Raw genomic sequence first — 26882 nt, forward strand, 5'->3', positions numbered from 1 at the left:
CGCGCACATATCGTCTGCTATGTGCGCGAACGTGCCCACGTGTTACCATAGCGCACAGCTGGCTGTGTCCAATGTTTTTTCATGTAAACACTGGCGGATAAGCAGGGATACAGTCTCGCAACGGATATGTCTATTTCAATGGTTTTTTTTTTATAAGAAAGCTGTCACCGAGTCTACACGTCTACTAGATGAGTCGCGCACATATAGTGCACGATGCGTGCACGTGCCCACGTTAAAAGGTAATGACAATTTGGCAGCTGCTTACTACAGCTATGTTTAAAATGGCAGCAGAATTGTTAAGGTTAGGGTTAGAGTTAGGCATAGTATTCTTAACAAATTCGGACTAATGAACCTTCGGACCAATGCCATGGCACCGAATGAATTAACTAGTTAATGAAGAGGGGGTCTGGGGAGATGGCAACAACACATCCTGCCTTCCGCAAATAAAAGAACTACCGCTGGCTCCATTAACAACATAACATCTCCTCTATATAAAGAACTACCGCTGGCTCCATTAACAACATAACATCTCCTCTATATAAAGAACTACCGCTGGCTCCATTAACAACATAACATCTCCTCTATATAAAGAACTACCGCTGGCTCCATTAACAACATAACATCTCCTCTATATAAAGAACTACCACTGGCTCCATTAACAACATAACATCTCCTCTATATAAAGAACTACCACTGGCTCCATTAACAACATAACATCTCCTCTATATAAAGAACTACCACTGGCTCCATTAACAACATAACATCTCCTCTATATAAAGAACTACCACTGGCTCCATTAACAACATAACATCTCCTCTATATAACAGATCTAGCGGACCAGTTAGAAGAACAGAAGAGACAACAACAGGTCAAATCAGTCTCCAGTCCTCCGTCGGTGAAACAGACCAAACCTCCACCCAAGAGGCCGACCAAGAGACCCCGCCTCCAGAGACCAGCCTCCACCACCACCCTCCTCTCCTCCTCCTCTGCGGGCCACCAGGTGGCGCTGCAGCAGCAGCAGCAGTTCACCGTCCTGTCGCCCATCTCGCTGTCCTCCATGACGGGACAAACCTTCACCTCCATGGGACAGAGTTTCACCGTCTCTGGCCTGCCTCTGGGAGGAGGAAATAACACTGTCACACTGCTCCCTGCTGGCTCTCAGGTAGAACTACACCTAATATATATATAAATGCCAGGTCACCTGTCCTATTTGTCATGGACAGGCTCTCTCTCTATATGTCTGTCTGTCTGTCTGTCTGTCTGTCTGTCTGTCTGTCTGTCTGTCTGTCTGTCTGTCTGTCTGTCTGTCTGTCTGTCTGTATTATTATTCTAGTTGTAATATTAATAATAATGTAATTTTGATTGACAGGTCATCACGCTGCACCCGTCCTCAGGTTTGACCCTGGTTGACCCCAGCCAGCTGGGAGCCATGATGGGCTCCACGATGGAGCTCCACAATGGAGCCATGATGGGCTCCACGATGGAGCTCCACAATGGAGCCATGATGGGCTCCACGATGGAGCTGCTGCAGCTCAGCCAGCAGCCAGAGGGCAGCGATGAGTCACATGTAGAAGAACAGGTAACTATTATTAACACTAATGACCCTATCTATCTATCTATCTATCTACCTACCTACCTACCTACCTACCTACCACCTACCTACCTATCTACCTATCTACCTATCTATCTATCTATCTATCTACCTACCTACCTACCTACCTACCTACCTATCTAACCCTAATGGAGCTGCTGTACCTCAGCCAGCAGCCAGAGGGCAGTGATGAGTCACATGTAGAAGAACAGGTAACTATTATTAACACTAATGGAGCTGCTGTACCTCAGCCAGCAGCCAGGGGGCAGTGATGAGTCACACTATTATTAACACTAATAACCTCAGCCAGCAGCCAGAGGGCAGTGATGAGTCATAACTATTATTAACACTAATAACCTCAGCTTGCAGAGGGCAGTGATGAGTCACATGGAGAAGAACAGGTAACTCTTCCCACATTATATATTTGTCAGTATTGTTGACAAATACCCGTCTAGTGTTGGCATGGCAACACAGGTGATCAAGGAAGGAGAGCAACGCTGTTTATATGCTCCAAAAACATACTTTTATTATAAGCAACTGCTACGTTTCCACTTTACATCTTCATCAGGCCAAAGTACCTTGATGTCCTGCGCCTGGCCTGAATACATCCCCTCAGTACCCTCATAGGGGTATGAGGGTACTAACCCTAACCCTCAGTACCCTCATAGGGGTATGAGGGTACTAACCCTAACCCTCAGTACCCTCATAGGGGTATGAGGGTAGGAGGCCAGAGAAGGAGGTAGTTAGTAGGCCAAAGTACCTTGATGTCCTGCACCTGGCCTGAATACATCCCCTCAGTACCCTCATAGGGGTATGAGGGTACTAACCCTAACCCTCAGGTAGTTAGTAGGAGGTAGTTAGTAGGCCAAAGTACCTTGATGTCCTGCACCCTAACCCTGCACCTGGCCTGAATACAGGCACACACTGTTGTCTATGAACAGGTGATCAAAACATGATATCAAAGAAAGAGATTTCTGGGCAGAATTCCCACTTTGTCAACAAAAGTGCCCTCAATAGGACTCTTGCTGGGGCCTCATTCAGCCCCTCTTTGACTACGCTTGCACCTCCTGATTCTCCAACATCAAACATCCACTAAAGACTAAGCTCCAAACCTCCCAAAACAAACTGATTCCACTCAGGGTTCCCGCGGATCCTTAAAAAGTCTTAAATTGTCTTAAATAAAAATGGGGAATTTAAGATCTTAAAAAGTCTTAAATTCGACCAAATCTGACCGTAGGTATTAAATCACACATTCATCACACAAGGCTGTCGCACAAAAGTAGCGAAAACGCTTATCTGACCAAACATCCAAACAACAGCCACAACACCAGAGGGAGCACGCAATGATCTGGTAACACAAACCCACAAGTTCTCCTTCTACAACACTGACACCCAGGTGTGGAATTCCTTGACTTAAATTCCTTAAAACATGTAGCTCGCTGGCATCCTTCAAAACTGCCTTTCAGGAGGCCAGAGAAGGAGGTAGTCATCACTTCTCCCATAGACAGGTGAAAACTCACCTTTCAGGAGGCCAGAGAAGGAGGTAGTTATCACTTCTCCCATAGACAGGTGAAAACTCACCTTTCAGGAGACCAGAGAAGGAGGTAGTTATCACTTCTCCCATAGACAGGTGAAAACTCACCTTTCAGGAGACCAGAGAAGGAGGTGGTTATCACTTCTCCCATAGACAGGTGAAAACTCACCTTTCAGGAGGCCAGAGAAGGAGGTGGTTATCACTTCTCCCATAGACAGGTGAAAACTCACCTTTCAGGAGGCCAGAGAAGGAGGTAGTTATCACTTCTCCCATAGACAGGTGAAAACTCACCTTTCAGGAGGCCTCACCTTTCAGGAGACCAGAGAAGGAGGTAGTTATCACTTCTCCCATAGACAGGTGAAAACTCACCTTTCAGGAGGCCAGAGAAGGAGGTAGTTATCACTTCTTCCATAGACAGGTGAAAACTCACCTTTCAGGAGGCCAGAGAAGGAGGTAGTTATCACTTCTCCCATAGACAGGTGAAAACTCACCTTTCAGGAGGCCTCACCTTTCAGGAGACCAGAGAAGGAGGTAGTTATCACTTATTCCATAGACAGGTGAAAACTCACCTTTCAGGAGGCCAGAGAAGGAGGTAGTTATCACTTCTCCCATAGACAGGTGAAAACTCACCTTTCAGGAGGCCAGAGAAGGAGCTGGTTATCACTTCTCCCATAGACAGGTGAAAACTCACCTTTCAGGAGGCCAGAGAAGGAGGTGGTTATCACTTCTCCCATAGACAGGTGAAAACTCACCTTTCAGGAGGCCAGAGAAGGAGGTGGTTATCACTTCTCCCATAGACAGGTGAAAACTCACCTTTCAGGAGGCCAGAGAAGGAGGTGGTTATCACTTCTCCCATAGACAGGTGAAAACCCACCTTTCAGGAGGCCAGAGAAGGAGGTGGTTATCACTTCTCCCATAGACAGGTGAAAACTCACCTTTCAGGAGGCCAGAGAAGGAGGTGGTTATCACTTCTCCCATAGACAGGTGAAAACTCACCTTTCAGGAGGCCAGAGAAGGAGGTGGTTATCACTTCTCCCATAGACAGGCCAGAAGTGATTATTGCGATGATATTGCGATTTCTTTTACTATTTTATATGCAGATGAATTTGAATACCAAGGAGCTCCGATGGAAACCAGACCGCCAAGGCAGGGTGTTTTACTGTACTTGTACTGTACTTGTACTGTACTACTGTTTTATGTTTTGACAGTACATGTACTGTACTTGTAATAACATTTTCAATCAATCAATCAATCAATCAATCAATCAATCAATCACTCAATCAGTGTTACCAATGATACTAATGAAGGCTCTGTTCCATTCTGCTCAAACAGAATCAGTGTTACCAATGATACTAATGAAGGCTCTGTTCCATTCTGCTCAAACAGAGTCAGTGTTACTAATGAAGGATCTGTTCCATTCTGCTCAAACAGAATCAGTGTTACCAATGATACTAATGAAGGCTCTGTTCCATTCTGCTCAAACAGAGTCAGTGTTACTAATGAAGGATCTGTTCCATTCTGCTCAAACAGAATCAGTGTTACCAATGATACTAATGAAGGCTCTGTTCCATTCTGCTCAAACAGAGTCAGTGTTACTAATGAAGGATCTGTTCCATTCTGCTCAAACAGAATCAGTGTTACCAATGATACTAATGAAGGCTCTGTTCCATTCTGCTCAAACAGAGTCAGTGTTACTAATGAAGGATCTGTTCCATTCTGCTCAAACAGAATCAGTGTTACCAATGATACTAATGAAGGCTCTGTTCCATTCTGCTCAAACAGAGTCAGTGTTACTAATGAAGGATCTGTTCCATTCTGCTCAAACAGAATCAGTGTTACCAATGATACTAATGAAGGCTCTGTTCCATTCTGCTCAAACAGAGTCAGTGTTACTAATGAAGGATCTGTTCCATTCTGCTCAAACAGAATCAGTGTTACCAATGATACTAATGAAGGCTCTGTTCCATTCTGCTCAAACAGAGTCAGTGTTACCAATGATACTAATGAAGGCTCTGTTCCATTCTGCTCAAACAGAGTCAGTGTTACCAATGATACTAATGAAGGCTCTGTTCCATTCTGCTCAAACAGAGTCAGTGTTACCAACTAGACCAGGTCAACCTGGTTGTGCCAGACCCCCTGTCTGTCATCATCATTTATGACATCATGCCTTTTGTAGGCATGTCATCATCATGTCATCATCATATATACCCTTTATATAGAAAAGGGACAGACCGACATTTGCTTATGTAGGCCTACCCATTTCATGGGTCTGGCAAACATAGACCTAGAACACAGAATCAAAAACATAGATTAGAACATATAGAAACAAAAACATAGATCTCTAGAACACATAGAACCAAAAACATAGATCTAGAACACAGAATCAAAAACATAGATCTAGAACATATAGAATCAAAAACACCATATAGAATCAAAAACATAGATCTAGAACACATAGAATCAAAAACATCGATCCAGAACACAATCAAAAACATAGATATAGAACATAGAGAATCAAAAACATAGATCTAGAACACAGAATCAAAAACATAGATCTAGAACATATAGAATCAAAAACATAGATCTAGAACACATAGAATCAAAAACATAGATCCAGAACAAATAGAATCAAAAACATAGATCTAGAACACAGAATCAAAAACATAGATCTAGAACACAGAATCAAAAACATAGATCTAGAACATATAGAATCAAAAACATAGATCTAGAACATATAGAATCAAAAACATAGATCTAGAACACATAGAATCAAAATAATTAGACCAGGTCAACCTGGTTGTGCCAGACCCCCTGTCTGTCATCATCATTTATGACATCATGCCTTTTGTAGGCATGTCATCATCATGTCATCATCATATATACCCTTTATATAGAAAACCCGGACCGACATTTGCTTATGTAGGCCTACCCATTTCATGGGTCTGGCAATGATACTAATGAAGGCTCTGTTCCATTCTGCTCAAACAGAGTCAGTGTTACCAATGATACTAATGAAGGCTCTGTTCCATTCTGCTCAAACAGAGTCAGTGTTACCAATGATACTAATGAAGGCTCTGTTCCATTCTGCTCAAACAGAGTCAGTGTTACCAATGATACTAATGAAGGCTCTGTTCCATTCTGCTCAAACAGAGTCAGTGTTACCAATGATACTAATGAAGGCTCTGTTCCATTCTGCTCAAACAGAGTCAGGGTGATGATATTGTGCATGTTGGCTCACTGGAAACACTCTGCTACACCAGTGGGTTTCAAAGTGTGGTCCAGGGACCCTCATGGGTACACTCTCAGAGTTATGGGGGTCCTTGAAACACACTAACTGCCAAACACCAGTTTCCCCAGTTGTGGCTGTTTGTTGTGGCTGTTTGTCTCTATTTTTATTATTATTATATACTTGTGGTTTCGGTTTGGCTCCCAGAACAAGTCCATCTCTCAAACACGGCAGCCATGTTTGTTTTATAAAACAAGATCGCTCTCCAAGTCATGAATGCCTGAACGGATTTCAAAGCAGATTGTTTGATTGTTGGCAGTGGGTGGATTTTAATGGTGGCAGCAGTAAAAGGTTTGACATTAAATGAAACATATCCTTCATTAGAGAGACATGGGTGGATTTTAATGGTGGCAGAAGTAAAAGGTTTGACATTAAATGAAACATATCCTTCATTAGAGAGACATGGGTGGATTTTAATGGTGGCAGAAGTAAAAGGTTTGACACTAAATGAAACATATCAAGATTCAAGATTCAAGATGTTTATTGTCACAAAGATGTACAAGTACATGCACTGTGAAAAACTTAGGTTGGGGGTGCTCCACAATACACAGAATAAAGATAAAATTACATAATAGCCTAAAAACAATAACACTCATTTAAAAGTTAAAAAACAGTTTAAAAGAACCAGAGTCAGCATACAAGGCTGTAAAGAGTTCATCCTTCATTAGAGAGGCTTCATCACAGCAGGTCTTACACCTCCCCCCCCCCCCCCCCAGGTGGTGCTACATCAGGAGTTGGAGGAGGGGCAGGAGACCACCGTCATTTTATTTTATTAATTAATTATTATGTTATTAATGTATTTATTATGTTATTAATAAAACAGGTGGTGCTGCATCAGGAGGTGGAGGAGGGGCAGGAGACCACCGTCATCCAGATAGACCCCGCCTCCACAGAGGAGGGGGAGGAGCATCACTCCATGCTGCTGCAGCAGGTTGGTTGGCCTTGATGCCCATATATGGTTCTACTGGATGGATGCCCATATATGGCTGAAGCTCGTTGACACTCAAGGCCATTATGTTGTGGTTCTGCAGATTGTGAACAGTTAGTTCTTATGGTGAAGATGCACTGCACAAACAGCATGGTATGATGTCTGTCTGATACAGCATGCATGCTGAAACATACGACTGACATCACTGATATGTCTTAAAGCCTACTATCCACCTCAGTACTGACATGTCTTAAAGCCTACTATCCACCTCAGTACTGACATGTCTTAAAGTCTACTATCCACCTCAGTACTGATGTGTCTTAAAGCCTACTATCCACCTCAGTACTGATGTGTCTTAAAGTCTACTATCCACCTCAGTACTGATGTGTCTTAAAGTCTACTATCCACCTCAGTACTGATGTGTCTTAAAGCCTACTATCCACCTCAGTACTGATGTGTCTTAAAGTCTACTATCCACCTCAGTACTGACATGTCTTAAAGTCTACTATCCACCTCAGTACTGATGTGTCTTAAAGCCTACTATCCACCTCAGTACTGACATGTCTTAAAGTCTATTATTACCCGGCTTGGTTCAATGCTTGATTCTGATTGGTCGAGCGCTGAAATCAGAGGTCTGTTATTTCTGGATAGCAGACCGCTCCGCTCTATAACAGACCGCTGCCTAATCAAAGACTCAGAGCACCTGCTGCAGTCAAGCTGCACTGCGTGAATCTTGTGCTGTAACCAACATGTCAGCATTAACAACTAAACGTTGCTCTGAAGAATGTTTTTAAAAATATTTTAAGCGAGAAATAGACGACGTAGAACCAGAAAATTGACCTTATCTAATCAGCACTTCCTTGTTTTCCAAGGCAACCGTGTCGCGCTGGGAGGACGCCCAGCGCAACACTTGTGGAACACTTCCAGCCGTCTGTAAACAAGGAAATACTTTCTTTTGTTTTTAGTTTTGAGTCAAATTATTAATTTGATTTAGTAGCCGGGTAATAAGCGGGATAAATACTGGCTCCTTGGGGGTTGTTCATATATAACATCCCTTCGAACTGATAACTCCCCTCGGCTGGCGCCTCGGGGAGTTATCAGTCCGTCGGGATGTTATATATGAACAACCCCCGCGGAGCCAGTATTTATCCCTTACCTATCCACCTCAGTACTGACATGTCTTAAAGTCTACTATCCACCTCAGTACTGACATGTCTTAAAGTCTACTATCCACCTCAGTACTGACATGTCTTAAAGTCTACTATCCACCTCAGTACTGACATGTCTTAAAGTCTACTATCCACCTCAGTACTGACATGTCTTAAAGTCTACTATCCACCTCAGTACTGACATGTCTTAAAGTCTACTATCCACCTCAGTACTGACATGTCTTAAAGTCTACTATCCACCTCAGTACTGACATGTCTTAAAGTCTACTATCCACCTCAGTACTGACATGTCTTAAAGTCTACTATCCACCTCAGTACTGACATGTCTTAAAGTCTACTATCCACCTCAGTACTGACATGTCTTAAAGGGCCTACACCAGGGGTCCTCAAATACAAATCTTGAAGGTCCACAAATATTTTTTTGAAACTGGCCCGGGTCCGGGGAAAAAATAAAACAATTAATATATATATAAATATATATATATATATATATATATATATATATATTTTTATATATATTTATATTTGCTTATTTTTATTATGTCGGTCAATCTTAAATAGTAGGCTAAGATACAAAAAAGTACCAACCAGGGGTTGACACCATGGTCTCAGAGGCACTTGTCCGTCTGGAAAGTACAGGTCATGGCCACTTGCCCTCAGTCATGGCCACTTGCCCTCATTATTGTTCATCTTACATAATTAGGGATCCCTTTCTTATTTTATTTTTTTACAATGGCTGATGTGTTTTTCTTTCTTTTTTTGTAGTAGTAGTTTGTTGATACAGTAATAACCTCGCCCACCAGGCTTCATGCAGTAATGGTCTTTTCCCGTTTCTTTCTTTATTAAAAGGGTCCTTAAATTATGACTTCACTGTCATCTGGGCTGGGGACTCCTCCAAAATCATTTGGGGGCCTTACTTGATTGAAGAGAAACAACCCATTAAAGCAGGGAGAACAGAATGTTCAATGGAGCAGAGATATTTTGCGCTAGTGCTCTGGTTTCTTTTAACAAACTGGGATAATCTTCGAATAATTTATGCTTGTGTCGCAACGTGAATATCGATATGAAAACAAGGTGTCGCGCGTCAGAGACAGGGGAGCACACACTGAACGCGGACGGCTGCGCAGCGTCGCATCGTGGTATCGATGCACGTTAAGTGCCGCACGGTAACCCCAACTGGATGCGGCGCGCTGCCACACAGCACATCCATTTCCCCCGGTGGGTAGAACCATGGGAGAACAACATCCATGCAGAAAGAGAGGCAGCCGTCACGGGCCGTCAGACCCTAACCCTAACCCAAACATTCCTTGTTCCTTTTAGATACCCTAACCCTAGTCTCGAGAGGCCAGACTGTTGCCTCCGAGATTTGGTCAAATGCTCCCGGCATACAGTCTGGCAAACCGGGGAAGAAATGATGAGTGCGAGATGAAGCGGAAGTGAAGCCCCCTCGTCACTTCCGTTTCTGTCTCACATCGCACACACCCGTTTCCATTACTCGCCGTCCGGGAGCTGCTGTTCCAGACTCTATATAGCATTCAGAGATTGTGGAATAGTTGTCTGGCTACGCGAGACTACCCTAACTCTAACACGGGGCCCTATTTGTCGTTCATGCTAAACACTAAACTTCTTTGCCTTTTTTTACGATTTAGAGTTGTTTTTTTTTACTTTTTAAGATACTTAAAACAGCTGATCTACATCGACACGTTGTGAGCTTGTAGATCAGCTCTTTGAACAATTTAAGCATGTTTTTCAAAAAGGTATGAAACAAAAAATGCAGAGAAGTTTAGGGCTTTAGGGTTTAGCCTCTGTGTTTTGACTGCATGTCTGGATCTCCCACCACCAGGAGGCGATAGAGGAGACCAACATGGAGGACAACAACATGGAGGCCTTGGTCCAAGAGGAGGAGGTGCAACAGGAGGTGAAGGAGGAGCAGACAGAGGAGGAGGAGGAGGAACAGAGTTAGTCCAACGGACCCCAAAAGACTGTGAAAATCACTAAACCATCGTTTTGAGGGGCCATTTCTTGTCCAAAGAATGTTTTTCGTGCAAAACAAATGCTTGCAATGGATTCAGAATAATTAAAAACCCCTAGTTTGACCCCTCACATCCCACTTAAAGCAGATTTCTTGGGAGTCAGTTTCTTTTATAGTGTAGTGTAGTAAGTGAAGGTAGGTCGGTCGTTTTCAAAACTTTCCCCTGATGGGATTCCTTGGGACTTTTTTCCCTCACTAAGGACATATTGAGGATACAAAATCAGTTGAGTTTGCTACTATTGCAATTTGTTTTAGGTTTAGCCTAATTTTGGCCTAAAATTACTGGACTAAGTGGAGACAGTCTCTGTCTGCTAACAGACTAACTAGGTCTTCTCTAAGACTTAGAGTTAGTCTGTTAGCAGACAGAGGAGGAGGAGGGACAGAGAGGAGACAGCAGGGCTTAAGCCTGTATGGCGGTGTAGTCTTTTCGAGTCTTTTTGAGTCATGAAACTACAACGTTACATCATTCCTCACGGTGGAGAGCTTTCCACCGTGAGTCCCAACACATCTCTCTGTTTTTACTATCAGACAGACAGGCTCTACACCCCGTTCACTGATTGGTCGACCTGAACCGGTCTAGACGGTAAAGGACTTCACCGTGGGCCGTGACTATGATGGCCTGCACTTATTTTCTGACTTGAGGTGGAAAGCTTTCCACCTCAAATTTGCGGTGGATAGCTCTTCACCGTAGACTCTGATCTGGGCTTCAGTCACATTCCTCGCGGTGGAGAGCTTTCCACCGAAGGAATGATGTAACGTTGTAGTTTCATGACTCAAAAAGACTTGAAAAGACTACTTCCACCGCGGACCCGACTATGATCCGGGCTTAAGAGCACCCTGGTCAGAATAGCCGATGACACCGGAAGTGGCGGAAGTGCTGCGGTTAACGGACGTTACGTCATGCGTTGCAGTCCGTTTACATAAAGATTGTAGCTCTTAACCCGCTCTTAGTAGGTGTCCTTTGTCAGAATCCATGTTTTTCTTTGGATATTGTATTTTTACAAGCAGAACCGATGGGTCAGGAGAAGTAGAACAGTTTCTTTTCGCCAGCGGGGAATATGAAAAAAACAATAACATCCGGTGAAATTCTCCCGGCGGAAGTAGCACTGTTTCATGCCGTTTCAGCCTATGGTCGTTACTAGGCTTGTCTCTTGGCAGATGAGTAAAGCCTGGCTACGCGAGGCTACTGGCCATTGGAGACCAGATGGTTGTGATGGACAGCAGGTCTTAGATGCAGGGACGTGCTGGCCATTGGGAAAAGCGGAACAACTCCCGAACGGCCGGTTTCATTCCCAGCCGGTCCAGGCCGGCCATTAGGAAAAATAAAATGTGAATAAAATGTCAGCCTTCGTTCCATTTTGGGGGCTGGGCGGCCAACAAAGTAAATCGTCACTGTCGGACAGAAACCTCGTATCTCCAAGTTTCAAATGTGTCAATTCTTTCGCAAAGTAAAGCCCTGCTTCATCACACAAGGCCGTCGCACAAAAGTCGTGAAAACAGCCGATCTACAAGCACACAACGCCGCTTGTAGATCGGCTGTTTTCACTAGTTTTAAATCATTTTTAAAATGATAAATACAAAACAAACGATTTTGGACCCGACAAGGTTTCCACCCGACAATGACGAAATATAACTCATGTAATTGGCCCACTGGCTTGTCACTTGTCATGATCTGAAATGGTAAATCTTTGAGTAGCAGCAGCGCTATAGAGAGAGATCTCTCTCTATAGCGCTATAGAGAGATCTCTCTCTATAGCATTATAGCAGCGCTATAGAGAGAGATCTCTCTCTATAGCGCTATAGAGAGATCTCTCTCTATAGCATTATAGCAGCGCTATAGAGAGAGATCTCTCTCTATAGCGCTATAGAGAGATCTCTCTCTATAGCATTATAGCAGCGCTATAGAGAGAGATCTCTCTCTATAGCGCGCAATGAGGGCCTCTCCAACTATTTTCCCGGGCTGAATCAGGGGCCCAGCACGTCCCTGCTTAGAAGGATATTCCACTTTCAACAGCGAAACACCTTATGGGCTTTTCTCCCCACACACACCCATTGTAACTTCAAACTCCATTTTAACCATGATAGATTCTTTAAAAACACACATTATCTTTTCTGGTGACTCATAATACCCTCCTAATACGTGAGCAGGCCATGTTTTATCCATAACTTTTTTCATTTATGTTTAATAATTATTTGGGAAAATGGAAAAACAAAATACAAAAACGAATTATTACATTTTGATTTAGCATTTGATTTGCGCAAAAAAAAAATCCTTGTGCTAAAAACAGCCCCCATACAATTATGGTTTAGTGATGAATCGTCACTTTTCACAGTTTTCTTGGAGCCACCTTTACCCCAAGGAATGTTTTCCATGCAAATCAAATGCTTGCAGTGGATTCAGAATCATGAAAAAACCCTAGTTTGACCCCTCACATGCTACTTAAAGCATATTTATTTTGCTGTGTTTTATCCTGTATAGTTAATTTAATGGGACCCCAACTTTCATCAGCTGTGCAGGGATTCTCCTAGGGAAAGTGAATTTCAGTCTTTGTGAGATGTGTTACTGGACACCTTTACAAACACATTGGTGTGAGATGTGTTACTGGACACCTTTACAAACACATTGGTGTGAGATGTGTTACTAGACACCTTTACAAACATATTGATGTGAGTTGTGTTACTAGACACCTTTACAAACATATTGATGTGAGATGTGTTACTAGACACCTTTACAAACACATTGATGTGAGATGTGTTACTAGACACCTTTACAAACATATTGGTGAAGAAATGTTTTGGTAAGGAATTTATTCCAGGACTTTTTAAGATATCCCCCCCCCCTGACCCCTGACGTTTGTTGACATTGTGACATCACTTTGTTGTGACATCACCTCATCAAAGATCAAACCCTGGATATCCATACATGGAGACGACTACATCATCACCTTGATCTCCATATATGGAGATGATTCCCTGTTTTGTCAATAAAGCTCATGAAAACCAACAAGAAGAATAAATTCATGCCACCGTTTTTTTTATGTTTCTAAGGCAGGGGTCTTCAACAGGGGGTCCAGGAACCCTTGGGGGTCCCCAGAGTTACTACAGGGGGTCCTCCAAATCTTTGAGTGATAGAAACCTTTTTTCTTTTGCCAAAAATAGCAGATCTACAAGCTCACAACGCCTTGCACTGCGAGGCGTTTCGAGCTTGTAGATCTGCTACTTTCGGCAAAGAGGTTTGGTGTAGAGGGTAAAAAGAGCAGACTAAGTACAGAGTGAAAGGTCAAGTTTATTAAGTATTGACGGTTCAAGTGGTTAAATATCTGAAAACACAAATTGACATGAATCCAAAATACACTGATGATTGTGCTGTCAAACATTGAAACTATATGGAAGATTGTGGGGGTCCCTGCTTCATCTCTCTCTCAACTAAGGGGTCCTTAGCCTGAAAATGTTGAAGACCCCTGTTCTAAGGAGTTAACCACTTCCAGAAAATGAATCAACAGCTGCAGATATGTAATGGAGTCAACGTGACTGCTATAATCATTTGTAATTGCCAATCCTTTGTGTAAATAAAATGCTATTCATACTATTGCACAACTAATATTTCTTTATCATGTTGACATAAGCATTCGGTTGGATATGAGATCATTTGATCTACAATGCCAGTGGTCTAAAAGTAACTTGGTACATTTACTCAAGTACTATCCTTAGCACAATTTTGAGGTATTTTATTCTTTACTTGTATTTCTAGTTTTCAGTACTTTTACTTCTAGGCTACTCCACTACATGCTCATCGTGGTGCATTGTGAGCTTGTAGATCTGCTATTTTCAACATTTTGTACTTTCCTTTTTTTTTTTTTTTTCTTCTTTTTTTTTTAAGGGAATGTAAATAGCTATACTTGCATATTCCCTGTGTATTCAACTGGTAATCATTTAGCTGAATATTCGATTATGTTTAGAACACATATATATGCATAGTTAAGTGTGCCTGCCATGCAATGCAATGGCAAAACACTTATTGTAATCCGCCATACTTAAGTCAGTAAGTCATGTTCTGGCAAATTTCGGCACGTAATAAGTGCCGCACGATTTACGCCACCGCCGCAATATATACATCAAAACGTGCGGCTCGGCCGGGAATGGGGTGCTATTACTTTTCTTTCCGATCCGCGTTACCATTGCGACGTAATTCGCAAAAAACGACGCCAAAAAACCCCATTCACTTAGAATGGGGGAAATTTCGGCACGTAATAACTGCCGCACGATTTACGCCACCCCCGCAATATACACATCAAAATGTGCGGCTCGGCCGGGAATGGGGTGCTATTACTTTTCTTTCCGATCCGCGATACGATTGCGATGTAATTCGCAAAAAACGACGCCCAAAAACCCCATTGACTTAGAATGGGGGACTCCGAAAAAAACCCAGAAACTTTGGCGCCACATAACTCTGCCATACTTTTGCCTAGCAACGTGATTTAAACTTTAAAATGCACACACAACTTTGGTCTTTTTCCGGCCAATAGGGATGAGCTGTAATTGATTAAGCCCCGCCCCCTCTGTAACAGGAAGTGTCCTTCGCCAAACAGGAAGTGCCTCTATAACTCATGAACTGTTTGTCGTACAGACTCGCGGCTGGTGTCATAATTCTTTTTTTTTCTCAATTTTTTTTTTTCAAATTTTTTTTCTCAATTTTTTTTTTCTCAAAAACATTTTTTTTCTCAATTTCTTTTTTCTCAAAATTTTTTTTTCTCAAAATTTTTTTTTGTCAAAAATGTTTTTTTCTCAAAAAAAATTTTTTCTCAAAATTTTTTTTCTCAAAATTTTTTTTTCTCAAAATTTTTTTTTCTCAAAAAATTTTTTTTTCTCAAATTTTTTTTTTCTCATTTTTTTTTCTCAAAAATTTTTTTTTTCAAAATTTTTTTTCTCAAAAATGTTTTTTTTCTCAAATTTTTTTTTTCTCAAATTTTTTTTTTCTCAATTTTTTTTTTCTCAATTTTTTTTTCTCAAAAAATTTTTTTTTCTCAAAATTTTTTTTCTCAAAAAACTTTTTTTTTCTCACAAAACAATTTTTTTCTCACAAAACAATTTTTTCTCAAAAAAACTGTTGTTAAAGTGCGACCCGTGATAACGGCCAAAAATGCGCCAAAACGCCACTAATTAGTCGAAATGGCTGTGGGTGGTGTCATATGAAGAACCATAATGTTAAAGCTTATGCAAAAAATGCTAATGTTAAAAAATGTAACGCTAATGCTAACACCAACCGCTACACAAGGTTGCACAGACTTAGCGAGCTGCAGGCACACTTAAAATTTCTTGGAAATTTTCTTTTCTAGTCTGTCTATACTGTACATAATAAAGCATGTTTTGGTTGTAGCTGAAATAAACTCGGCACAAAAAGAAAGGAACCTTATTAATAATTAATTATATCTCCCCTTTAATAATACCAAATTGTATTGTGTTTTATATCATTTTTATCGCTGATTTGTCACCTTTACAACAAGGTACAGCGTGTAAGCATCGGGCATTCGAGGCATGAGCTACACAGCCAAACGTGTGGGTAGCGCCGAACCAGAAATTTACCAAAATGGCTTGCAATGCTGCTGGCATTTACTCTCTTTTTGGACTTCCCTGACACTGAGCTTAACATTAACAAAGTGTAAAAATGGCCAATATGTGTTGTTTTTTTATTAAGTGTGCCTGCCATGCAACGCAATGGCAAAACACTTATTGTAATCCGCCATACTTATATAACCAGTAAGACTCCCTAATCACAAATAGGCCAAAAGTTTGTTTTACCAATTATCAAGCCATACGGGCAGTTGACAGTTTGCCATGGTCACTCATTGAAGTTGAATCTCCATATATGGAGATAACCTACGCATCACACTAAGTCTGACCTCACCAGCCCATATTTGGGCATGAGCATCTTATGTCTCCATATATGGAGATATGATGACATCACACAGTCCTCACCCGATGATGTGGCGTGATGTCATACAATACACAAACGAGCCCTACAGTATAAAGGGGCAATTCTTGCCAGGAAAGAAGCATTTCTTCGACTCAGACCTTATCGCCAGGGTTGGCTTATAGCAGCTGTCGGTAGATAATGCCGGTCTTATATACTCATTGAAGTTGAATCTCCATATATGGAGATAACCTACGCATCACACTAAGTCTGACCTCACCAGCCCATATTTGGGCATGAGCAACTTATGTCTCCATATATGGAGATATGATGACATCACACAGTCCTCAGCCGATGATGTGGCGTGATGTCATACAATACACAAACGAGCCCTACAGTATAAAGGGGCAATTCTTGCCAGGAAAGAAGCATTTCTTCGACTCAGACCTTATCGCCAGGGTTGGCTTATAGCAGCTGTCGGTAGATAATGCCGGTCTTATATACTCGTTGAAGTTGAATCTCCATATATGGAGATAACCTACGCATCACACTAAGTCTGACCTCACCAGCCCATATTTGGGCATGAGCAACTTATGTCTCCATATATGGAGATATGATGACATCACACAGTCCTCAGCCGATGATGTGGCGTGATGTCATACAATACACAAACGAGCCCTACAGTATAAAGGGGCAATTCTTGCCAGGAAAGAAGCATTTCTTCGACTCAGACCTTATCGCCAGGGTTGGCTTATAGCAGCTGTCGGTAGATAATGCCGGTCTTATACTAGGGTAAAAAAATGGTTGCTATGGTAAACAGTTGGTTGCTAGGGTAAACAGTTGGTTGCTAGGGTAAACAGTTGGTTGCTAGGGTAAAACCATGGTTGCTAAGGTGGTTGCTAACGTACACTAACAGACCAGCAACAACAGAATGTTGCCACAGCAACGTACACAAAGGTTTGTGTACACATGTGGTGTGATGTCATACTGATGCGGAGATATGAGCAGGGCAAAGGTGTGACGTGTGACGTGTGACGTGTGACGTGTGACCGACCGACCGACGGACGGCCGGTGGAGGTTTTGATACCAGTAAGACTCCCTAATGGTCGCTTATCTCCTGTCACACTGAAACGGGTCACCATCCAGAATGAATGGGGGTAAATTTATTGTTATCACATTTTTGTCTTAGGAATGTCACAAAAACCAAAAAATATTATTGAACTCTACTCTCCATGGCGTGACTAATCAATAGAAAAAAAGTCATTTTGGGGGTGAACTACTCCTTTAACTTAATGTGAAACATTGTTTTCTCACTCAACAGTAAACAAACCAACATAAAGTTTAAGTGTATAGAGGGTGTCTGCACATTTCTAAAGTGACAATTTAAGGACTTTTTAATACCTCTAAAATGACAAATTAAACATTGGCCAAATTGTCAAATATATGGAGGCAGAAATTGTGAAAATAGCAGATCTACGCGCGTTGTGAGCTTGTAGATCTGCTATTTTCACATGTATGTAATTATTTTGGGGGTCCCCCAGTTAAAATAGGATTATTTTGGGGGTCCCCAGTTTAAAAGTTAAAATAGGATTATTTTGGGGGTCCCCGGTTAAAAAGTTAAAACAGGATTATTTTGGGGGTCCCCAGTTAAAAAGTTAAAATAGGATTATTTTGGGGGTCCCCGGTTAAAAAGTTAAAATAGGATTATTTTGGGGGTCCCCGGTTAAAAAGTTAAAATAGGATTATTTTGGGGGTCCCCAGTTAAAAAGTTAAAATAGGATTATTTTGGGGGTCCCCAGTTAAAAATTTAAAATAGGATTATTTTGGGGGTCCCCAGTTAAAAAGTTAAAATAGGATTATTTTGGGGGTCCCCAGTTAAAAAGTAAAAATAGGATTATTTTGGGGGTTGTGGCTTCAAAAGGTTGAGGACCACTGTGGGCGTGGCCTTGCTAAACTGGCTCCAGAAATGCATGGGAAAACATCAAAATATGGCATAAAAAGGCTTCTTATTAAAGAACACAAAGCTGGACAGTAATTAAACCATGATGGCTCATTTGTTACATATCATTTTGGGAGTCCTGACTTTGAAATGCGTTGACAGTATTATTGCACTAGTGTGTCACTTTATCTGTCCATATGTATTCATTACAGTGTTAATTGCGACCGTCAGGTCGCAGTTACTATCAAAACCTCGACCAGCTGTGAGTCCGTCAGTCAGTCAGTATGTCACACGTCACACTTTTGCCCTGCTCATATCTCCGCAACCGTTGCCCCGATCCATGCCAAATTTTGCACACACACTCCTTGCCTGCCAAACCACAACCTCCACCCATCATTTCTCACATGGCCCTATTCTAGCGCCACCATGATGCCGATTCTTGCAAAACACATTTATGGACACTGCTCCTACAAATTTTGCCCTAAAATCATGCAAATCGGTACACACTTGCTCTACACTCATGTCATCAACATGGATCTGTCCCATTTAGCGCCACATTCAGGAAGATTTTTTAAAACACATTTTTGGACACTACTCCTACAGATTTGCCCCTAAAACCACGCGAATCGCTACACAGTATGTCTACACTCATGTCATCAACATGGATCTGTACCATATAGCGCCACCATCAGGCCGATCTTTTCAAACACATTTTTGGACACTGCTCCTACACATTTTGCCCTAAAATCACTCTGCGACCTGGCGGTCGCTTATCTCCCGATTAGGGAGTCTTACTGGTATTATCATTATCTTCTATTACACCAGTAAGGCTCCCTAATCGGGAGATAAGCGACCGTAGGTCACTTATCTCCACAAATAGGGCAAAAATGTGTTTTGCCAAAATCTTCCTGATCCATGTTGATGACATGAGTGTAGACATACTGTGTAGTGATTTTCGTGATTTTAGGGCAAAATCTGTAGGAGCAGTGTCCAAAAATGTGTTTTTAAAAATCGGCCTGGAGGTGGCGCTATATGGGACAGATTCATGTTGATGGGATGAGTGTAGACATACTGTGTACCGATTTGCGTGATTTTAGGGCGAAAATTGTAGGAGCAGTGTCCAAAAATGTGTTTTGCAAGAATCGGCCTCATGGTGGCGCTAGAAGAGGGCCATGTGAGAAATGAGGGGTGGGGTCTCCGCGCCGGCAAGGCGGACGAATAGGTACCGGCCCCGGCTGTCCCGGTCGCTCCTAGCCGGAGTTACGGCATTTTATGTGAGCTGCAGTGTAGGGGGTCCTCCACTGGGGGCGCCACCACTTTTGCATCCGTTCTGGAGCACCAGGAGTCGGTGGTCCCCGGGAATTCCCCGTGAGCAGCCCCGTTGGGGTGGTCATTTGGTCATGTTTGCGCATTTGGTCATTTTTTCCATCTGGGGGTCCCCCAGGGACCTGGGGGTCCCTGGAGCTCCGGGGGTCCTTGGAGGTTGTAGTTTGGCAGCCAAGGAACGTGTGTGCAAAATTTGGCATGGATCGGGGCAACGGTTGCGGAGATATAAGCAGGGAAAAAGTGTGACGTGTGAGGTGTGACAGACAGACTGACGGACTGACGGACTCACTCACAGTTTGTGCAGGTTTTGATAGTAAATGCGACCAGCATCCAAGCAGGTTGGTCACACCGTAGTGTAAAGTAACTCAGTACATTATCTTCTATTACATTATGCAGCATCCAAGCAGGTTGGTCACACCGTGGTGTAAAGTAACTCAGTACATTATCTTCTATTACATTATGCAGCATCCAAGCAGGTTGGTCTCACCGTGGTGTAAAGTAACTCAGTACATTATCTTCTATTACATTATGCAGCATCCAAGCAGGTTGGTCTCACCGTGGTGTAAAGTAACTCAGTACATTATCTTCTATTACATTATGCAGCATCCAAGCAGGTTGGTCACACCGTGGTGTAAAGTAACTCAGTACATTATCTTCTATTACATTATGCAGCATCCAAGCAGGTTGGTCTCACCGTGGTGTAAAGTAACTCACTACATTATCTTCTATTACACCAGTAAGACTCCCTAATCGGGAGATAAACGACCGTCAGACAGATGCATGTTGATGACATGACTGTAGAGATACTGTGTAGCGCTTTGCGTGATTTTAGGGCAAACATACATAACAACTCCTACAGACCCTAGTCATTTCCCAAATCAGGAGCGCTGCTGTATTGGCTGGATAGATCTGATGGACGGACCAGATTTGAATGAAGTCACAACACAACACAACACAACACAACACAACACAACACAACACAACAACACAACAACACACATGTTCCACATGGTAGATAACATTACAGAGGCTCATGGGTGCACTATGGCAGTGGTTCTCAACCTGTGGGTCGGGACCCCCAGGGGGGTTCCCAAATTATTTTGGGGGGGTCCCCAGATGATTAGCTTAAATGTGAAACATTGTTTTCTCACTCAACAGAAAACAAACCAATAGGCAATATACAATATAAGTGTATAGAGGGCAGAGTTGGGGTCCGTTACTCAAAAAAGTAATACATTACACATTACACATTACTTACTAAAAAAAGTAATGCCTTACATTACTTGATTAATCCCTGGAGAAAGTAATTAGTTACACTACTTACATCACTTTTGCGTTACTCCATAACGATGCATTGTCACGTAATTTGCCACATAATATAACATGTGTGTGAAAATAGCAGATCTAAATACCAAGCACCAAGACCAACATGTTTTAAAGGTGTGAAGATCAGCAGAGAAATCCTTCACTTGTGGGGAAACTTTTAACTGAATTCAGAGACTAGAAAAAAAAACACATGCAGATGAGATGTGGGTTTTTTTCTTTTCCAGTGAATTCAGTTAAAGGTTACCCCAGAGTGTAGTGAGGGGGGGGGGGGGGGGGGGACATGCAGAGAGAGGATGGAGGAGCTTGTGCAAGCCTTTGCCATCAGTGCCAGTGTAGGCTATACAGTGTGTGCGTTGGCACTCGCCAACGAGCCTGGCTCTTTGGCTGACTGGTTAGCACTTAGCGCATATGCCTGGGATATCGGGGTCCCGGGTTTGCCTCCCGGCCGCGGCTACACCAATGAGTCATGTGACACACCACTTCCTCTTTACAAATACATGTGAAATTCTAGCCTGGGTGCCAGCCTGCTCGCTCTATTTTGTCTCTCCGCATCACAGTCTGGAAATGATTTGACTCGTATTTCTGTACGTCCGTTGTAACGTAGGCGACATCATTGCTGATTGGATGGGCGCGTGTTCTCTCCTCTGCGTCATCAGTGCCCATAAGTGGGGTTGGCAAAAGGGCCTTTCTGTGTTGAGTTTGCATGTTCTCCCTGTGTCTCCTAGGGTAGATACCCTCACAAAAAACATGCAGTAATCCTCTATACTGCCTCCCCCTGGCCAGCCGGGGTGCCTGATGGAGGGGAAAGGAACTGGTTGGAATAACGTGTTTTCTGTCCAGCCCGGGAATCTCCCCTGTCAGTGAAAAGAAGCGGACTACCCATAGAAGGAAGCATGAGCTCAGTCCGTTGCTCTCCCCTGGTTGGCAGAGGGTGTGTATAGCGCCCAGGATTACATTACTGGCACTGGGTGAAAAATGGGTTGCAAAATAAAGCAATCTTTAATAAAGACAAAGTTATTAAAAGAAATCGTGGGATAAAGATTTTGTAAAAAAAAGAAAAATGAAGAAAAAATAAAAGAAAAAATATATATATAATTGGGAAGACATCACAAAATTCACAATCACAAACTGATGCAACACTGAACATGATGTACCGCCAAACAATGACCCGACAGGGACTGACTTGGGAACCAAGACTAATATACTGTAAACATGAGAGACATGGAACTAGAACATCAACACAACATAGAAATATAACTCCTAGACATGACAAGTCTGTGACTTGTGTTTTTTACAACAAGGGTTCATATTTTAGATTGTAATTAGAGAAAAGAAAAGATGAGTGTTGAAATGTTTTCATTTACTGCTTTCTATCGTTTTAGCCATTTTAGCGATTTTGATTTCAGTGCTGGGGTTTAAGTGGTTAATATATGTATGGGTGAGAAGTACAAAGTAGTATTTTTAGTGATGATGATGACTCATCTATAGACTAGTCTCCGCTACACTTCCTCTTCTTGAGATTCTACTTGCTCCTGTTCTGTGGAATTCATTGTCCTTTCACTTCCCACACACTACATATATTGTGCCAAATGACCTCAGATCATGTCAAAGTGCTTTGGATTAAAAAGTGCTATATAAATGCACCATTTAGTGCAGGAAGTCAATTGTAAATGGTACATTTATATAGAGCCTTTATCCAAGGCGCTTTACAATGATTATGCATTGCATACATCCATTCACACGCACATTCATACACCGATGGCGGAGGACACTTTGACACTAACTCTGGGGGAGCCCGGGATCGAACTGGGAAACTTTCCGGTTCCCAAGCGGCCGCTCTACCTCCTGCCCCCCCACATAGTGAATCTGATCTCGTTTTGTCATTGTGGGAATGACAGCTTGTCTGGTTGGTTTGGAGGGAACCCATCAGTACATGAAGGAATTATTCAAGTGGTCAAGGGGATTGTTGTAAATATATTACTGGCAGTAACTTAACCAGTAAGACGCCTAAGGCCATGTCTTGGCCATCTGGCCAAAGGGATTGGGTTCCCTGACATCACAGTGATTATGGCATTCACAGATATGGGCTTAATATTGATAACATCAGGGATCTCCAAGGGATTTGGTTCCCCTGGCATCACAGGGATCTCCATATATGGGCATAAAAGGGATTTGGTTCCCCTGGCATCACAGGGATCTCCATATATGGGCATAAAAGGGATTTGGTTCCCCTGGCATCACAGGGATCTCCATACTCTATATGGGCATAAAGGGATTTGGTTCCACCGGCATCACAGTGATGTCAGAGCGTGATGTCAGAGCGTCAGAGTCAATCAACAAAAAATACAAGCGTTACATACATACAGACAGACAGATACGGTCTAGATGTGAGGTTCTGATAGTAAACTGTGACCTACGGTCGCAATAAAGCTTATATCTAAGATGAGAGTCCATTTAAAGGATGCATGTTCTACAGTAGATATTAAAGGAGTAGTTCACCCCCAAAATGACTTTTTTCTAATGATTACTCATACCATGGAGACTTGAGTTCAATAATATTTTTTTTTTTGTATTTGTCGCTTTCCTAAGACAAACATGTGATTATAGCAAAATCTATTTTTGTCTTATGATTTATGAATGTGACAAAAAACAAAACACATTATTGAACTCAAGTCTCTATGGCGTGAGTAATCAATCTCTATCTGAGTCATGAGAGTCCATTTAAAGGATGCATATGTTCTACTGTACTAAACATTAACATTTCATAATATTTGATGATTTGGCCAATGATTATTTTGTCATTTAAAAAAAAGAAAAAAGTTCTTAAATTATTGTCACTTTAAAAATGTGCAGATACCCTCTATACACATACACTTTATGTTGGTTTACACTTGAATGAGAAAACAATGTTGCATATTAAGCTAATCATCTGGGGACCCCACAAAATAATTTGGGGACCCCCCCCCCCCCCCCCCCCCCCCGCGGGTAAAGAACCACAGGTTGAGAACCACTGTTCTAGGTCAGAAGCAGGGCTACTTTGCTAACCTAACCACTATACTCACATTGTGCAGACCATGAAAGTAAATGAAACAAGTAAGGGAGGAAAGTAAGAAAGAAACAAATGCCAACTCATGTTACAAACTTAACCCCACCACCCCAATGTAGCCTGAAAGAGGTAGAGACCAGACTTATGGGATCAGTTATGGTCAATTCCCTATAAACCTTGAACAAAACACCCAAGTGTTCTAATGGACTTTGTTAATTAAAAAATGTTTACACAATTTAAAATTTGCTCCATATTTCTATTTAATTTCATAGTTAACAGACACTGGGAGATCATGATGATACCTAACAAAACAAGAAGCCATAACCATACATAACCCAAACCTAACCCTAACCCTATCCCATAACCAGATACTGGATCCTTGGGTAACCTGGAGCAGAGAGGTCAATATAGCACTGTCATCTAGTGGTTGTATGTATAATTGACTGAATGAAATAATGCTAGTGCCTAGTAAATTATTTCTTGGAAAGATTTTCCTAAACTGTCACAAATAGCCTACCATTGTGTGGAAATAAACGAACAAGTAATTGTCAAATATCTGACATAGCCTACTTTAAAATAAATTGAGAGAAATCACTGCAAAGCAGAATGCTTGCAACACTAAATACAAGTCTCAAGGTCCACGGCTCAATGTCAACTATATCATGAAACTGAGAGAACAGGTCAGCACACAATAAATGTCCTTTTCACTGAGCAACACTGCTCTGTCCTTGGAGAAGTAAATAAACTTAAAAACTAAACTTGCTGTAGACCAGGCCTATGTTAAAAAGTGACGTATTCAGGTTTGTGTGATGATTTACTGTACTGTGATGGGACATGTTAAAACATAAGGGTATAGGGACAAAGGTCACAGCTGCTCTGAAGTGTGAACTGCCTGCACTGCACGTTAAACCACAAAACCAAGCTCTGGGTAGATGCCAACTTGATTGATGAATGGGAACTCACTGCAAAACGGTACAAAGATAGCCATGCGCTAGGAGCATACTCAGCACAGCTTCCCACAGTTAGCTATAGGCGGCGGATTTACTAGCCTATTGTATGACCTCCAGTGCGGATGGAGCCATGCAGGGTTGACTGCACTCTGAGCCATGGATTCACAGGAGGAGAACGGGACAATGAAATATTCTTCTTACCTGCTGGAGATTCCAAGGCCTGAGGAAGTAGGCAAAAATTAAGAAAGTCATAAATGGACTCTGATTGTTCATTTTCCATTATGGCACTTTAACAAGGCTTGATTATCTATGTTGTTTTTTTCTGGAATGTGATAGAAAGTAGCCTAACTCTGTGACCCATGAGGCTTTTTCAAAAACAAAGTTGCGGTCATTGTCAAGTTCACTGCACTTATTTCTCCTTGAGTTGGAGTAAAATACCAACAGTGCTGATATGGTCCAGTTTAGTACATTTAGTAGGCTACACAGATACATTACCAGATATGGAGATAACCAACACATCACTCCATATATGGAGATAACCGACAAATCTCACTAAGTCTGACCTCACAAGCCCCATATTTGCCCCATATAACTCCATATATAGAGACATAGCTGCTGACATCAGTATGACATCACACTGCTGACATCAGTATGACATCACACCGTACACAAATGACCCTTATATAAGACCGGCATTATCTACCGACAGATTAGATGCAAGCAGGATCTCGACTCTGACACAACTCATCGGCTCATAAGCTGGTTCTCCCTCCATATATGGAGATAACCGACGAATCTCACTAAGTCTGACCTCACAAGCCCCATATTTGGACACGAACAACATATAACTCCATATATAGAGACATAGCTGCTGACATCAGTATGACATCACACTGCTGACATCAGTATGACATCACACCGTACACAAATGACCCTGACGGCACACACCAAGCAGTGTGATGTCATACTGATGCGGAGATATGAGCAGGGCAAAGGTGTGACGTGTGACGTGTGACCGACGGACGGACGGACGGACGGACGGACGGCCGGTGGAGGTTTTGATACTAAACTGCGACCTGACGGTCGCAATTATGCAGCATCCAAGCAGGTTGGTCACACCGTGGTGTAAAGTAACTCAGTACATTATCTTCTATTACATTATGCAGCATCCAAGCAGGTTGGTCACACCGTGGTGTAAAGTAACTCACTACACCAGTAAGACTCCCTAATCCACAAATAGGCCAAAAGTTTGTTTTACCAATTATCAAGACATACGGGCAGTTGACAGTTTGCCATGGTTACTCATTGAAGTTGAATCTCCATATATGGAGATAACCTACGCATCACACTAAGTCTGACCTCACCAGCCCATATTTGGGCATGAGCAACTTATGTCTCCATATATGGAGATATGATGACATCACACAGTCCTCAGCCGATGATGTGGCGTGATGTCATACAATACACAAACGAGCTCTACAGTATAAAGGGGCAATTCTTGCCAGGAAAGAAGCATTTCTTCGACTCAGACCTTATCGCCAGGGTTGGCTTATAGCAGCTGTCGGTAGGACCATATATGGATTCTGTTAGTGTGGATCTCCTAACAGGGCATCATCTGGGATACAATCCCTTTTATGCCCATATATGGAGATCCCTAACAGAATCCCTTTCATGCCCATATATGGAGATCCCTAACAGAATCCCTTTTATGCCCATATATGGAGATCCCTAACAGCATCCCTTTTATGCCCATATATGGAGATCACTAACAGCTAACAGAATCCCTTTTATGCCCATATATGGAGATCCCTAACAGAATCCCTTTTATGCCCATATATGGAGAT

The 26882-nt window shown here is 42.2% G+C and overlaps 1 protein-coding gene across 2 annotated transcripts in view; it reads left to right on the forward strand.

Moving 5' to 3' along the window:
- gmeb1 (glucocorticoid modulatory element binding protein 1) overlaps positions 1-12009 on the forward strand; it is a 50953-nt gene extending 38944 nt beyond the window's left edge. For both annotated transcript variants that reach the window (XM_080734944.1, XM_080734943.1), the window contains 4 exons: positions 828-1162; positions 1370-1579; positions 7235-7342; positions 10352-12009. In XM_080734944.1, coding sequence (XP_080591070.1) covers positions 828-1162; positions 1370-1579; positions 7235-7342; positions 10352-10471 — 773 coding nt within the window. In that variant the 3' untranslated portion in view covers positions 10472-12009. The remainder of the gene's footprint in view (positions 1-827; positions 1163-1369; positions 1580-7234; positions 7343-10351) is intronic.
- Positions 12010-26882: the final 14873 nt, after the last annotated feature.

Source organism: Nannobrachium achirus (assembly GCF_963921795.1).
Source record: "Nannobrachium achirus genome assembly, chromosome: 10".
NCBI classification, from domain to species: domain Eukaryota; kingdom Metazoa; phylum Chordata; class Actinopteri; order Myctophiformes; family Myctophidae; genus Nannobrachium; species Nannobrachium achirus.